This window comes from Dendropsophus ebraccatus, chromosome 3 (assembly GCF_027789765.1).
Source record: "Dendropsophus ebraccatus isolate aDenEbr1 chromosome 3, aDenEbr1.pat, whole genome shotgun sequence".
In the NCBI taxonomy this organism is placed as follows: domain Eukaryota; kingdom Metazoa; phylum Chordata; class Amphibia; order Anura; family Hylidae; genus Dendropsophus; species Dendropsophus ebraccatus.
The window spans coordinates 115703463-115720135 of NC_091456.1; the positions used below are offsets into that span (position 1 = coordinate 115703463).

At 45.1% G+C, this 16673-nt stretch overlaps 1 protein-coding gene across 1 annotated transcript in view; it reads right to left on the reverse strand.

The window, feature by feature from the left end:
- Positions 1-342: 342 nt before the first annotated feature.
- DOHH (deoxyhypusine hydroxylase) overlaps positions 343-16673 on the reverse strand; it is a 28511-nt gene continuing 12180 nt past the window's right edge. The window contains exons 3-4 of the mRNA XM_069962561.1: positions 10708-10945; positions 343-1398 (exon numbers count right to left, since the gene is read on the reverse strand). Of these exons, the coding sequence (XP_069818662.1) occupies positions 1079-1398; positions 10708-10945 (558 nt within the window). The 3' untranslated portion in view covers positions 343-1078. The remainder of the gene's footprint in view (positions 1399-10707; positions 10946-16673) is intronic.

Sequence of the window (16673 nt, forward strand, 5' to 3'; positions counted from 1 at the left end):
CTAGAAATGTTTTGGCCCCATAGCAAACTTTGATTGGGCCCCTCCAGACTGTCCACAAACCCATCAAGTGTAGCCATGATCTTTAACTGCAAGTCCTTATCAGGAGCACTTGCAGTTAAAAGGATATATGCAGTACCCTAAAGGCCACCGGGTGCTGCAAATGATGACTTCTCAGGGGTCCCAGGGTATTGCAAGAGTGGGCCCTGTAGCATACAAGCATCACTCATCTATAAGCGCACAAAATGAGACAGGTCAGATATTGAAACTAGCTGCAGCACTAAGGGGTTAAGCATGTACATTTTTAAGAACTGATCTGGGAGATGAGAATAAAAATGTCCAAACTTTACATGCCTACTGCATAACACAGCTTTACTACTATGCAGACAGATATTATAAAGCTGCAGTATAATAGTGGAGTCTGATTTAAAGAGTCACTGTCATGAAATTTTCTTTGCAGAAATCAATAGTCCAGGCGATTAAGAAACTTTGTAATTGGGTTTATTAGGCAAATATGCCATTATCTGCATTTAAAAATACTCTTCCCAGGTCCCCCCTCTCCTTTCTGTCATCCACTGAAGAAAAAAAAAAAATAAATCAGGAAATTGTGACCTGTTGCATCAGACACAACCTGTCTGTTCTATAGAGAGGGGAGGAGGGAGTTAGCAGGCAGCAGAGAGCTGAAAACAAAGGATTACACAAACATGGAGCTGGGTGACAGCGTATTTGGAGGTCAGTGCTGACTGTCAGAGGAGATAGCCAGGTGATTAACTGTAGATTAACTCTTTGTTGTCCTGTTTAGGCGTTTTATTTCCCCCTCTCCATAGGAGAACAAAGACAACAGGGGGAGAGCTTCAAACTGCTTTTTTATGATAACAATTAACTTTTCGGCTAATAAACCCAATTACAAAAGTTTTTTTTAAATCGCCTGGACTATTGATTTGTGCAAAAAAAATTTACGACAGTGACCCTTTAATGTACAATTTTTGATCTATATAAACTAATCCTGCATTCTAAACTGTAATCCAGTTCTTTAGTTCATGACTGGCAAAAAGCCTCTCTCTATATTCAGCATTTACAATTAGGAGGCCAGCGCCTGGATTTGGCTAAGACCATTTGCATACTGAAAGTTCCCACTGTTCTCATAGTCATACATATCCAAAGCCACCTCGCAGCTCTCTCTAACCACTGGTTCTAGGTCCCTCATGTGTGTTTTAAGTGCTTCCAAACAGTCTTCTTGTGCAATAGATCCTAAAGCTTCAGCACACTCATGGCGGACCATTGGATTCTCTTCTAATCGATCCAATGCTGCTGTAAGCCCTGGAACTGCTGCTTCGTGCTGCATCTGGCCCAGTACATATCCAATTTCATGGCGAAAAAGAGAGCTGCCACACTGTAGCCCTTAAATAAAGTAAAAAAAGATATTACATATACAGTCATATATAAAAGAACTTAAATCTGAAACAGACAAAGCCTATGAAAAAACAAGTTTGTACGATTACAATGATACGCAACTTGCATAACTTATTTTATTTGACAGCTTTTAAAAAACTAGAACATTTAAAAAATAAAACACTAAAATATTTCCTAAAATTGCTCTATGACCATGCTTATAACCAGGGCTGTGGGGTCGGACTTGTGGAGTCGGAGCTAGTTTTGACTGGAGTTGGGAAAAATTTACCGACTCAAAGTTTTGAGTTTTGATATGAATTTTGAAAGTTTTGCTCATACAGTGGTACCTTGGTTAACTTTGTTTAAGGGTGCCTTCACACCTACCGTATCGCAGCAGAAAATCCGCTGCGGATCTGCAGCAGATTTAACTAAATGAACATAGCATCAAATCCGCACTGTCAAATCCGAAGCAGATCCGCAGCAGATTTGACAGTACGTATTTGATGCGGTGTTCATTCATTTAGTTAAATCAGCTGCGGATCCGCAGCAGATTTTCTGCTGCGATACGGTAGGTGTGAAGCTACCCTAAGGGTGCCTTCACACCTACCGACTCGCAGCGTTAACGCTGCGAGTCGGCTAGGTCCTGGCAGATCACTGTCAGTACATACACGCAGCGGTCTGAACGACCGCTGCGTGTATGTAAATCTGCTGGCTGCTTAAGCCCTTCTGATGCCGGCCACCTCCTGCTCCGCTCTGTATACATACCTCCTCGCTCCACAGGGTCCCGGCGTCCTGCTCTCCTGCAAACTGCCGCGATCCCGGGTGCCGCATGTAGCCCGGGATCGCGGCTATTAGCAGGCACGGTCCGATCGGCGTGCCCGCTAATTAAGTACTTAGAAGCAGCTGTCAAAGTTGATAGCTGCTTCTAAATACTTGCTCATATCCATCCCTGGTGGTCTAGTGGGGGGATCGCCCCCCCTGCGGCGCGATTGCGGGGGGGGCGATCCCCGCATACATCCCGGGCCGGGGTCTGCGCCGTAATGGCGCTGATCCCAGCTCGGCATTCTATTGCTTTTGGCTGCAGCAGCCAAAAGCAATAGAACACCGATCTCATGGATTCATGCAGTATAACTATACTGCATGGATCTCTATGAGAGATCAGAGTGCATATACTAGAAGTCCCCCAGGGGGGCTTCTAGTATATGTGTAAAGTAAAAGAAAAATGTATTTTTAATAACACAAAATCCCCTCCCCTAATAAAAGTCTGAATCACCCCCCTTTCCCCATTTTATAAATAAAAATAAATAAATTAATTAATAAACAAACAAACATGTTTGCTATCGCCGCATGCGTAATCGCCCGAACTATTAATCACATTCCTGATCTCACACGGTAAACGGCGTCAGCACAAAAAAATCCCAAAGTGCAAAATTGCGCATTTTTGGTCGCATCAAATCCAGAATAATTGTAATAAAAAGCGATCAAAAAGTCATATATGCGCAATCAAGGTACCGATAGAAAGATCACATCATGGCGCAAAAAATGACACCTCACACAGACCCATAGACCAAAGGATAAAAGCGCTATAAGCCTGGAAATGGAGCGATTTTAAGGAACATATATTTTCTTTAAAAGGTTTTAAGGTTAAGCCATCAAATCAAATAAAAGTTATACATGTTACATATCGTTGTAATCGTAACAACTTAAGGAACATAGATAACGAGTCAGTTTTACCCCAGGGCGAACATAGTAAAAACAACCCCCCCTAAATAAAAAAAAAAAAACATTTTTTTTTTTTCAATTTCACCACACAATTTTTTTCTGGTTTCCCGGCACATTTTAGGCAAAAATTACATCTGCCATAGCAAAGTACAATTAGTTGCGCAAAAAATAAGGGCTCATTTGGGTCTCTAGGTGGAAAAATGCAGGCGCTATGGCCTTATATACACGAGGAGGGAAAAACGAAAACGCAAAAATGAAAACTGGCTGTGTCCCCTAAGGGTTAAGAGCTCACAGTTTTTCAAAATTGTGACTTTGTTTAAAGGGAACCAATCACGCCGAAATTGCCCCCATTGATAAGGAAGCGTGCTGGTACATCAGCCAGCACGCTTCCCAAACATCCCCCTGTCCCCTCCGTCCCCTCTTTTGTTAGCCCGTAATCTTACTTTTGTGATGTCCCGCGCCGTATGCTAATCAGCCCTAAGTAGTCCAGGTGGGCTGAACTAGTCAAGGTGGGCTGTACTAGTCACGGTCCTGGGCGCTGTAATCACGCCCAGAGGGGCGTGATTCAAAGACCTCCGCTCCACCGACGTCATCTCTGGCCCGCGTTCACGTCGGCGGCGCGCCGCGTCTTTCGCATGCCGCGCATGCGCAGTACGGCGGGAGAAGACGCTGACGTACTGCGCGTGCGCGGCGTGCGGAAGACGTCAACGTTGGAACGCAAGCGCCGCTAACGTCTTCCGCACGCCGCGCACGCGCAGTACGTCAGCGTCTTCTCCCGCCGTACTGCGCATGCGCGGCATGCGAAAGACGCGGCGCGCCGCCGACGTGAAAGCGGGCCAGAGATGACGTCAGTGGAGCGGAGGTCTTTGAATCACGCCCCTCTGGGCGTGATTACAGCGCCCAGGACCGTGACTAGTACAGCCCACCTTGACTAGTTCAGCCCACCTGGACTACTTAGGGCTGATTAGCATACGGCGCGGGACATCACAAAAGTAAGATTACGGGCTAACAAAAGAGGGGACGGAGGGGACAGGGGGATGTTTGGGAAGCGTGCTGGCTGATGTACCAGCACGCTTCCTTATCAATGGGGGCAATTTCGGCGTGATTGGTTCCCTTTAAGAGCATTGCTTTGGTTATGAGCTCCCTGAACTGGGTGGGAAGGTGAGTGGGGGAGGGGCATGGTCTGCATAGCGGGGTCTACAGCACTGTACTCTGACCCAGGAAGTCGCCCTCACCTTCCAAATCACAGCAGATCCACTGAAGGCTTGGGCTTGCATCAGGGGACAGGACTGTAACCCCTCTCTCCCCAGAGTGCTGCATTTATGTGCCCACATCTGCCCTGCTCATTCCTTCATGCTCCCTGCAGTCTGTCAGCCCTTGTGTTTCCCATCCTCTCCATTACTGGACAGTAGCTTATAATATCACATTCAGCTGTATCTGAACGCTTGTTTCGTCTGTTTTACATGTTACTTAGAATAATAAAATCATTATTTTGGGGGTGTGGAACCATTTGTCTGCATTTCTATGACTTCTTATGGGAAAATTTGCTTTGGTTTAAGAGTGGATTTGGATTACATGCATGGCCCCGGAACAAATTATGCTCATAATCCAAGGCACCACTGTATTTTATGAGCAACATTCTTATAGGACACTGGCCATATTAGATAAGGGTGGTCGGGGAAAAGTTGTCGGTCACTATTTGGCAGTTTGTATCTGAGCTGGAAGAGTCCATTGTGTGTCCATCGTGTGCTGTTCTCTCCCTGGATGCTGGATGATTGTATATTAGCAGCAGTGTAATATGAAGATATCGATATCTTGTGTAATATAGAGGAGAAGACATAAGTTGTGCAGCAGTAACCTCTGTCCTCAATGTGGTGTTCTCTTTCTGGGAGAAGATTGTGTGTTTTTCTTCAGTGTTCTATGGGTGCAACTGTGTGTGTGTGTGGGGGAGGGTATAGCTGCAGCAGGCTGTGTGTGTGTGCGCGCTCGCGCTATGGCTGCAGCAGGCTGTGTGTGCGCGCGTGCTATGGCTGCAGCAGGCTATGCGCGCGCGCTATGGCTGCAACAGGCTGTGTGTGCCCGCGCGCGCTATGGCTGCAGCAGGCTGTGTGCGCGCACGCACTATGGCTGCAGCAGGCTGTGTGTGTGTGCGCGCACGCTGTGGCTGCAGCAGGCTGTGTGTGTGTGTATGCTATGGCTGCAGCAGGCTGTGTGCGCGCGCGCTCTATGGCTGCAGCCGGCTGTGTGAGTGTGAGGCAGAAATTAAAAGGGGTATTCTGGGCAACAGTGAAAAATCCAAGTGGTGATTGGTTAATAATAAATAATAATAATAAAGTCCTATTTACCTGTCCCCATGCCCCCACAGTGACCCCTTTCTCTGTCACTGGTATCTGGCATTGTTAGCAATGTTTGTGTATGGTGAACATTTAGTTAGAAACATAGAAGATTGTCAGCAGGAAAAGACCACCTGTTCCATCTAGTCTAGTTCTGAGTTGTTTAGGACATGGAGGCTGGAGAATGGCTGCATCCACTGCACGCACAGGAGAAGCTGCTTTATATCTTTTCTTATTCCATCAGAAGTCGCCCCAGGATCATGTAGGACCATAAGCGAAATTTGGGGGGTGCAGGGGGGGGGCAGTGGCTCCTGGGCCCACACTGGCAGGGGCCCACTGGAGGTCTCAGAGGCTTAATGCTGTCTGCAAAAGCTATTTCTTTTGCAGACAGCCTGCAGAGCGATGAGGAAGGACCTGTGGTGACGTCATAAGGGGGCGGGGCTGAGAAGATGCTAGTGCATGAAGGACATGTGATCATTGAGAAGATGCTAGTGCATGAAGGACTATAGTAGATAATTGATAGATGATAGATAGGAGATTAGATAGCAGCTCACATATCTTGGATTGTACATGTATGATCACAACCAGTTTACCCCTTTGAGGCTATGTTCACACTGCGTATGTTTCTGCACGTAGTTTTGAGGTTGATGCGTTCCCTTGAAAGTATACAATATACACCCACACAATGCACACTACATATGAGCTTACGGCCGGATCGTATGCGGCGCCGTGAAAAATGAACAAGACCATTGTTTGAGGACGGAAATGTTGAAACTCACGGCCGTGGATTTCCATGCGGTCCCGTACAAAGTACTTATTTCAGCCAAATTGAACTTGATTTTTCGATCCAAAAAGTTCTATGCGTTTTATTGGGCTGGGCGAAGATTTCCAAGTAAATGACCTGTTTCAGATCGCTTCGAATCAAGCTAGGGAAGCATAACTGTACTACGGGCGTATGTTTGCTGTTCGTACGCATCCGGCCGCATGTCGATTTTTCCCACGCCCGTAGTTTCAGCCGCACATGTACGCCAGCGTACAAATGCGACCGGACTCACACGCAGTGTAAACATAGCCTTAATGTCTAAAAAATTACTTATACCATTATTATTTTTAGGCAAAGATAATCTGGTTAAAAGGATTCTCCAGAACTAAGAAAAAAAAAAACAGTTGCTTTCTTCCAAAACAGCGCCACCCCTGCTCTTAGGTTGTGTGTGGTATCACAGCTTGGCACTATTCACGTCAGTCGAATACCACACACAAACTGAGGACAAGAGGGGTGCTGTCTGTGGAAGAAGGCAGCTATATTTTTCTAATCTTAAGCACTTTTACTTTTTTTGTGGTTCTAGATTTCAGATGTAGAAGCCTCTTACACTGCTCTTTATCCACTATGAGTAATGTAGAAGAATAATCCCTTTATTATTCAGAAAGCCTTGTCACCTGCTGAGGTTCCCTATGGGTAAGGTTGGTTAGGGGCCCACTCAGACTCACTCGCCCCCCCTAGGCTGAACACCTAGCTACCCCCCTGTGTAGGACATTAGGGAGAAGCTGCTGAGCCAGAGTGATAAATAACTCCCCTGGTATATGACTGGCCATTTATGAAGGAGCAGGAGTCGGTCCTGATAAAATTCAGGAGTCGGAGTTGTGACTTAGACTTCACAGCCCTGCTTATAACACTTATTTTTGGTCTACGGGGCTATGTAATGTTCTTTTTTGCTCCATGAGCTGTATTTTCGATTGGTATATTGCTTGCTTATATGCGACTTTTGCACTTACGCCATTTACAGTGCATGATCAAGAATGTGAATTTAATAGGCATTCGGGGGATACCAAATATGTTTACTTTTTTTATTTTTTTAAACCAAAAAATAACAGCGTTATGGATGGTAATGGAGCAATTTTATGGAACATTTAGTTTTCTTAAAAGGTCTTAATTTTCTTTAAATGCTGTCAAAATAAAAAGTTATTCAAGTTGCCTATCATTTAGCATATTAAAAAAAAAGGGGGGGGGGGGAGTGTATGTTATAAGGCATACTAAATTAAGTAAAGAGTAGAAATCAATACTATATTAGACATGATTAAAGGGGTTATCCAATGCTACAAAAACATGGCCACTTTCCCCCTACTGTTGTCTCCAGTTTGGGTGGGGTTTTGAAACTCAGTTCCATTGAAATAAACGGAGCTTAATTGCAAACTCCACCTGAACTGGAGACAACAGTAGGGGGAAAAAGTGGCCATGTTTTTGTAGCGTTGGATATCCCCTTTAACAAAAGAAAATTATCCCATTAAAACCACTTTAAAAGAATAGCAGCATCCTGGAGAGATCTATACAATACATGAGGTCCAACATCCACAAACAGCACACAAAACACAGGGCTGCGGTCAGGCAGGGTTTAACATTTTCCGGTGTATAAGGCGAACCCCTGACTATCTTCTTAAAAGTCAGGTGTCGTCTTATAAGACAGGAAATGTTACTTTTTGCACCTTATAGACGTAAATACACGTAATTCATATTTTTTTTTTCTGGCAGACATATATATCTTGATTGCTGGTCAGCGAGGGAAACCCTGTTTATTGTTTAAGGTTTGTGGATGAGAGGGACCTTATGTATTGTATAGGTCTGTCCAGGATGCTGCTGTTTTAAAGGACAACTCCCGCGGGACCCCCCAAAAAAAAAAAAAAAAAAAACACACACACACACAGACACCATACTCACCATCTCTCCGGTGACGATCGCCACTCGATTCGCCCGCCGTCCGCCTCTCCGTCGCCGCCGTCCGCCATCCAGCGATGTCTTCGACTTCCGGGTCCAGGGGATGGAAAAGGCTGCCAGTGCGCTTGCGCACCGGCAGCCTTTTCATTGGCTAGAGCGCATCACATGGCTTCCAGCAAGCTCAGCCAATCAGGGCTAAGCAAGCTGGAAGCCATGTGATGCGCTCCAGCCAATGAAAAGGCTGCTGGTGCGCATGTGCACCAGCAGCCTTTTCATCCCCATTCACTTTGCATGAAGACGCCGAGGAGGAAGAAGACCCGGACCGCCCCTCGGCTCTGACGTCGTCGTCACCAGATGCCGCCCCGGAGAAGAGGACCGTGACGATCGTAATAGGTAATGTATACATTCTTTAACTTCCGGGGTGGGGGGCCAGGCCGGGTATTTAACCACATTACAAAGTTATATAACTTTGTAATGTGTGTTAAATGAGCAAAAAAAAATTTTTGTGGGAGTTGTCCTTTAATTGTCTTAATGGAATTAAGGGCTTGTTTTCTTTTGTTAATCATTACTAAAAGTATTGATTTGTACTCTTTTTATATAATTTAGTTCGCCTGGTATCTTATGACATACAACAATTACCGTATAAAAAGAGGTAAAAGTTTCTGTATGTCGGCCTTTGAACACCTGTTACTGTGCTGTGCAATTCCTTCTCTTTGGCTGTTTAAAGTGTCACTGTCGTTAAAACTTTCATAATCTAAATCAACAGTGGATGTGAAAGAAATCAAGTTAGGCTACGTTCACATCAGCGTTTGACCATCCAGCACCATTCAGTCTACCTTTTCCGTTTTGGAGTAAGCAAAACGGAAACTGTCGGAACCGTTAAAACCCCCATAGATTCCCATGATATATTAGTGTGCTCCGTTTGCCCTAATTGTGCTCCATTTGCATGCAATCCGTTCAAGATCCATTTTTTTGAACAGAGGAAAAAAATAGCGTTTGCAGTATTTTTCTTTCCATTTCAAAAAACTGATCACAAACGGAAAGTGCACTTCCGTTTATGTTTTTTTTACATTGTAGTCAATGAGGACGGATCTAAAACAGAAGGTATTCCCGTTTACATCCGTTTGTTTTCATCTGTTTATGCACTGAGCATGTGCAGAAGCAGCAAGACACCAAAGAAAAATAAACGGATAGAAAAACGGATGCTGACTGATGCAAACGGATGTAAACTGATGTACAAAAGTCAGTTTTTTTTAAGCCAAAATACAAACTGACCATTAAAAAAAAGATGAACATTTTGCAATTTTTTTTTTGTTATCGTGCTGTAGAACAAAGCTGAACTTTGGTCTGGGAAACACAGGCCTTCCTGTTTTCTGACTTCCTGTTTTCCTTTTTATTCTGGGGGGGGGGGGGGGGGGGGGAGAGAGAATAAAATGTCAGAAAACAGGAAGTTCTGTGTTTTCCCATGATCAAAAAAAAAAAAAAAATATATATATATATATATATATATATATATATATATATATATATATATATATATATATATATATATATATATATATATATATATATATATATAATGAATGTAAATTGCAAACTTGCTTTATATTGCAAACTTGCTTTATATTACATCTTCTGCTGATTTAAATTTTGAAAGTTATGACAGTGACACTAAGTTGCCATCATAGTAATCGTATCAACATAGATATCAGTTTTACCATAGGGCAAATGGCGTGAAATTAACCCCCTGACCCCAATTAAAATAATTATATTTTATTTTAAATTTCACCGCACAAATAATTTTTTCCAGTTTTGCTGAATAGTTTGTGCAAAAATTAAGTCTGCTATTGCAAAGTACAATTAGTGGCGCAAAATATAAGGGCTCACGTGGGTCTGCAGATGAAAAAATGCAAGTTGGTATAAATGACAACTCAAAAATGAAAATTGGCTTGGTCCTTAAAGGGTTAATGAAAGTGACATTATATAATATTGTTGATCCCCAGAGTAGTAGAAATTTGAGGCGTTTTCAAGTCAACAGGTGGAGTTAACATTACCCTTGAGCTTCATAAACGTCAATGCAATTGAGCTGCAAAACCATACCCAAAACTTTCTGGAAGAAAGTGGCTAGAGATTAGCGAATATACAGTAAGGACGAAGCAAAGCGCTTTGTTCCTATCTGTATTCTGCTCATCGGACTGCGGCGCTTTGAAGTGTGCTCCGCTCCTTTCCAGGTGCTGGGAAAAGATGGATCCCGTCCTGGGAATCTTCTCCCAGTTTCCCAGGATGGGATCCATCTTTTTTCCAGCACCTGGAAAGGAGTGGCAGGGAGTGGAGCGCACTTCAAAGCGCTGCAGCCCGATAAGCGGAATTCAGATAGGACGAAGCAAAGCGCCTTGTCCCTTACAGTATATTCGCTCATCTCTAAAAAGTGGCCATGTTTTTGTAAGCCTGGATAACCCCATTAAACATTTTAAAAGTACAAGCATTTCTGAAGATCTCCTGTTTCTGGCTTTTAGTCTCCGATGTGCATGAAAGCATTAATAAGTGGCTTACCATCTGTCAATGCCAGGACTGCCTCTTTTCCACCAATATTTCGCAGCGCAAACATGGCACGATAACGTTCAAATAGTGGCAAGCTGTTGTCTAGTAAGACAGCACGCAGAGCTGGTACATCTTTTTCCACAGCAGGAGGAGCAGGGTCCACTGAGAAGAAAGGGTTATCATCAGGAGCATCTGGATTGCTCTGAAGCCATTCTATCCTTTTAATGGCAAGTTGACATGTTTCCGCGACCTGGAGATTTAAAAAAAAAAAAAAAAAAAAAAGGCTTTTTTTATCCATTCTGATACGGTCACCCCCTTTCTGTATGAGGAATTCTCTACACAGCTGTAAAGCCTAAATTCTGCAGTTTTTCATACCTTAATTTATAATAGATTTTCTAGTGCTTGGTCGAGTGAAAAATGCTTTTTATCACTGATGGATTGTGCCACCTGGGTGGGGCTTCACGGCCGCTGTGCCACTATGCCCCACACACATAAGCGCCATGGGCCCCTCCATGACACTGCTGTCTAGGCCATGCCCCTTCATCAGCCATTGGAATGGGCCGGCCTAGGAGGTCTAAGCCCCACCCCTTTAAGTTTGGCCCATTAGACTAGCCACCGAGGGGCGGGGCCTCAACGCAGATGACATTGCGGAGCCTGTCTATCCGCTCATTCCAACAATCAATTGTGGAACAAAACTTTTGACATGTGTCAATTTTTTTTTTTTTTTTTTATTAACGAAAGTACAGTTCAAGACAGGTACAGTGATGCAGAATGTTAATGTGGATTTCACAACAAGTCTCCAATATGTGAACCAAATGCCAGTGGGAGTCTCATTGGCTGGATCACCACCTTCACTGATCTCTGTTCCAGCTCCAAGGAGGACCTTATCGACATAAGTGATGCAGCCTGCAACATTCAATCATCCATGCATGTTATTACAGGCGAGCAGTAAACAGCAACAAGCCTAGGCTACTAAGGAAATAAGGTCATAGTAGCTTAAATCATTTTATTCAGCTGTTTTAGTATGCAGAAGAATAGGAATCTTGCCACACCCCTCCCCCTCAGCTGCTGATTGACAGGGGACCGCCTATACACAGCATGGATAGATAACTGCCAATCAGTAGCTGCTGGGAGGAATTTTCTGCTCCTTAACGGGGAAGCCCTGGCAAAATAATTTTAAGATATGTTACTGCCCAACAAAAGTTATGAAAATCACTAATAGACACGTATTATGGGAAATGCACCTATAGTGATTTTTCTCTGCACTTACTACTGCATGGCCTGTTTAGGCCTGTAAAGTCACGTCACAAAAACTGCCGAACCTGAAGCAGCAGTGGGACAGACTGGAGCCGCAGGAGACCTGAACACGCCATGCTGTAGTAAGTGCAAAGAAAATGCACTATAGGTGCATTTCCTATGATTGTCTATTAGTAAGTTTCATGACTTTTGTTGGGCAATAACATCTTAAAATTATTTTGCCTGGACTTCCCCTTTAAGAATATCCAGGACTACAGAGCTTATGCACATAATGGATGACACTACTTATTGTCCATATCAATCAGAAGGATTTCTCTGAATCAGCTGCACAAAACAATGTAAGTGATACATCATCCTGTTTAGATTCTCTGATAATAGTTTATGCTACCCTTAGATAGGACACTATAAACCTACTGACAGAGTCTCTTTAAAATGAATGTATCAGCACATAAGCTGGCAGATGTTTTTCATACTTATCGGCGCTGCACATCAGTGCTGTTCATGTGGAGTTCCACCGCCCTGTTGTGCAGTTATGGTCTGCTTTCAGTATATGTAGATGAGGATGTTTAGTGCATTGAAGGTTGGCATAGCGTCCCCAGTGCACCCAATTGTCCCCCTGTTAATGAGGCTCCTCACATGAATAGAAAAAGGCCTGTCATCAATAGGAGGAGAATTCTTCTTCTCCTCCTGCTTTCTAAAACTCAACATGGACAAAACAGGACTTATCTTTCCCCCATCTCGCTCCACCCCGCCTTTTAATCTGTCAATCACTATCAATGGCTGCACTCTGTCCCCTGTCCCCCAAGTCCGCTGCCTTGGGGTCACCTTTGACTCTGCCCTGTCCTTTAAACCACATATTCAGGCCCTGACCACCTCCTGTCGCCTTCACTTAAAAAACATTTCCAGAATGCGCTCTTTCCTCACCCCTGACTCCACCAAACTATTGGTACATGCCCTCATGTCCCGCTTGGACTACTGTAACATCCTCCTCTCTGGCCTTCCAGCTAACTCCCTTGATCCCCTCCAGTCTATCCTTAACACTGCTGCCCGACTAATACACCTTTCCCCTCGCTTTGCCTCAGCCTCTCCCCTCTGCCAATCCCTCCACTGGCTCCCCATTGCCCAACGTATTCACTTTAAATTGTTGACCATGACTTACAAGGCCATCCACAACCTGTCCCCTCCGTACATCTCTAACCTGATATCCCGCTACCGTCCCTCACGCAACCTTCGATCCTCCAGTGACCTCCGTCTGCGCTCCCACCTTGTTCGTACCTCGCACAACCGCCTCCAAGACTTTGCCCGAGCCTCCCCCATACCCTGGAACTCGCTATCCCGACACATACGGCTCTCATCCACCATCAAAACCCACCTCTTCAAACTAGGCTACAACCTACAATAACTCTGCATCACACTTGAATGGCTGCACTTTACCTCCTGTTTCTCTCCCGATACCCTATAGATTGTAAGCCCTCGCGGGCAGGGTCCTCTTCCCCAATGTACCAGTCTGTCTTTTGCCTTCATGTAATGTTTTCTGATCTTGTATTGTTACTGCCTGTTGCCTATCTATTGTATAGCGCTCTGGAATTAAGGGTGCTTTATAAATAAATTAATTATTATTATTATCATCCAGTGCACATAAGTAAATATAGCTTTGCTTGAATACCTTGGGGGAGGAGAAGTCCACAACAGAAACAGATAACCACATGAAAAATTCTTAAAGGGGTTGGCCACTTTATAGTAAAATAGTTCAGTGTACAGTGTTAGTAAGTGTACTCACTGTATATACTGACAGTAGCTACCTGTGTACCTCATTAGGGATGCACAGAAATATCGATACTACTATCGATATTTCAGGCAAAAATACGGTTCGGTACCAGGATTTCCTGGTATCGATACTTTATGTTAAGTTGCCTAATAACGCAGCTTAACAAAGTATAGAGCAGAGAACATGGCAGACGGCTAGCTAGGTGCTGGTCATGTTCTCTGGGTGCTGACCCCTGCCCTCTGGTGTCACCTCCCTCCCGGCCTTCCGTCCGTTCTAATAGCTGGCACACAGCTATGGCATGTGGTGGGTATGTAACTGTGTAGATGCCACTGTCACAACTGACAGTCTGTGGGAAATGACCTGCCCGGCGAGTAACCCTTTCCTGTCTGTCTGCTTTCAGACTGCCTAGCCTGCCTCTGTCTCCAGCTGCTCCTCGAGTGTGAGTACTTATGCAGCATGGAGGAAGAGAGCGATGAGGGGGCAGTGATACCGGTATAGGCATCCTCATAAGCAGCTGAGAGGAGCCGTGTGCAGGCATGGGTGATCTGTGTAAGGAGCAACTGCAGCGTCTGCCGGCTCCCATAATTACCCCTGCCCCAGCACAGGGCTCCTGTCAGCAGCAGAGTTTGAGTAATACTATCTGTGTGAGGCAGGGCAGTGTTGGGACACAGCAGAAAGAACAGGTAATAAATCACACTTCTCCTGTCTCTTCTGTGAGCAGTGCAGCAGGGGTTACAGGCTATCAGCAGAGGTCAGAGAGCGTGACCTGTGAGCCAATGAGGTGACAACTCTGCTCCTCATAGATAACACTCAAAGAGTATACATCATGAGCCACCTGCTAAGTACATGACCCCTGAAGAAAAGCCATTAATATTTAATTTTTCATGTAGGTTTTGCAGTACAAAACTGCCTGGCCTTATTTTGCTGTACACTGAATGGGGGTGCCCCTGCATGTATATCCTGTAGTGGCAGTTAGAGGAACATACCCTCAGGATGTGCTATACAGTATATGTCCAGTTATTGCAGGTGCCATCTGGGACCAGTACAAAACATCTGATCCCTGGACCCCACCAGCCTGGGTACAGCTGCCTCATCTGCTCCCTAACCACCTCTAGGGACCACAACAAGGCCAGAGCTCTCTACCCATTTTTCAGCCCCTCTTATCCCTCAAGATCAGCTGCCATTTTGTGCTCTCCTCCATGGAGCACCCTACCCACTCCCCAAATGCCCCTCCACCCCTTATGTCTAACTTGTGTCTCTCTGCTCCAGACCACCCATCACTTTGTGCCCCTTCCCTTTCAATATAGTCCCCAAACAGTCCCTGTCTTATTTTTCTACTACTTTCCCAATCTGCTCCAGCCATTTGTGTCCCCTCTGCTGTCTCCCACGTCATCCCTCAGACAAACCCCTACCACCTTGCGACTCATACTACCCCACCCACACAGTTTTCTCATACAATTTTATCACAAAGCTCACTTGCCATCTTGTGGACACACCTTGTTACCCCTAAGCCTGCTCTCACTTACTAAGGGGGGGAAGTGTCTAGGGCACTTTTCCTGAAGGCATCCTTGGCACTGTGTAACGTCTCTGATACATAGTAGACCAAATTATTCAGCTTTTCTCACTGACATACCCTGCAGACTGCTGCAGCTGTCGGTGAATAGACACAGCAGCCAGGCCTAGGGGCATTTATTGTGGACATGAAGAAGCAGTCCATTCTGCTATTGTCCTTCAGACACTTCTGGATTCCTTCCCTAAGCCTCAGTTAAAGGGGTTATCCAGCGTGGGGGCACTTTTTGGGGGGGACCGGGGAGGAGGTGGCTGAAATAAAAGACGTCCACTTACCTTCCCGGTTCCAGCGGCGGGTCCCGCATCACGGCGCTCCGGTGCCAGGCCGCTACGTCTCAGGGCCGCTCAGCCACTCAGTGAAGGAGGCGGGATCCGAGCGGACTTCAAACGGATCCCGCCTCCTTCACTGAGTGGCTGAGCGGCCCTGAGACGTAGCGTCTCGGGCGGCGTCAGACACCAGGAAGCGGCCGGGAACCAGGCACCGGAGAGCCGTGATGCAGGACCCGCCGCTGGAACCGGGGAGGTAAGTGGACGTCTTATTTCAGCCACCTCCTCCCCGGTCCCCCCAAAAAAGTGCCCCCACGCTGGAGCACCCCTTTAAAAGATATATAAAAATGGGACTACATGTTGGAGAAGACTTAAAAGGAACCTGACATCCGGGGCAGAGCCCGTCCAACCTCCTGGTGGAGCCTCGGATACTTACCCCTTCCTGGAAGTCCCGCTCCTAGACCCGGTGTGGAGAAATCGCCGCCTGAAGCTGTGAGCGCGCTATATGCTAATCATTAGAGACGAGTCCAACATCCATAGAAAATGACTGCTCCGTGTCCTTAATATAGTGATGATTAATCCATCAAATATGCTGATATAGTGCTGTACAGGGATTGATCATCACACTTTTGAGTCCAAGTCAAACATGTTAATGTCTGGAAAACCACCTGAATTATAGCCACTACCCCCAGCATAGCCTGATAGCTGAAGTGTTATTGCTCAAACTATAAAACGATCAGAGTAAACAATGTAAGCACTAAAAAAGCAAAGTACAAATTTGCTGATTTTTGGTCACATCCCACCCCCCAAAAAAATTAGTGATCAAAAAAGGTCACATATATACAAACGTGATACCGAATAAAACTGCAGATCACAGTGCAAAAAATAACCCCGCACACAGCCATACAAGGCAAAACATGAAAGTATTTGTAAATGTTTGAAATCACCATTATGGAACGCATGTACATGTCGCGACAGAGGTGTGTCCTGAGATGTGCGTATGCAACTCAAATGTTTGGAGACTCTTCTTGTCAACTCCTGAATAGTCTTACCGATCTTATTGCATACACCACTCCTCTGGAACTACAGTTTATAAATTGTCTAATCTGATAGATTT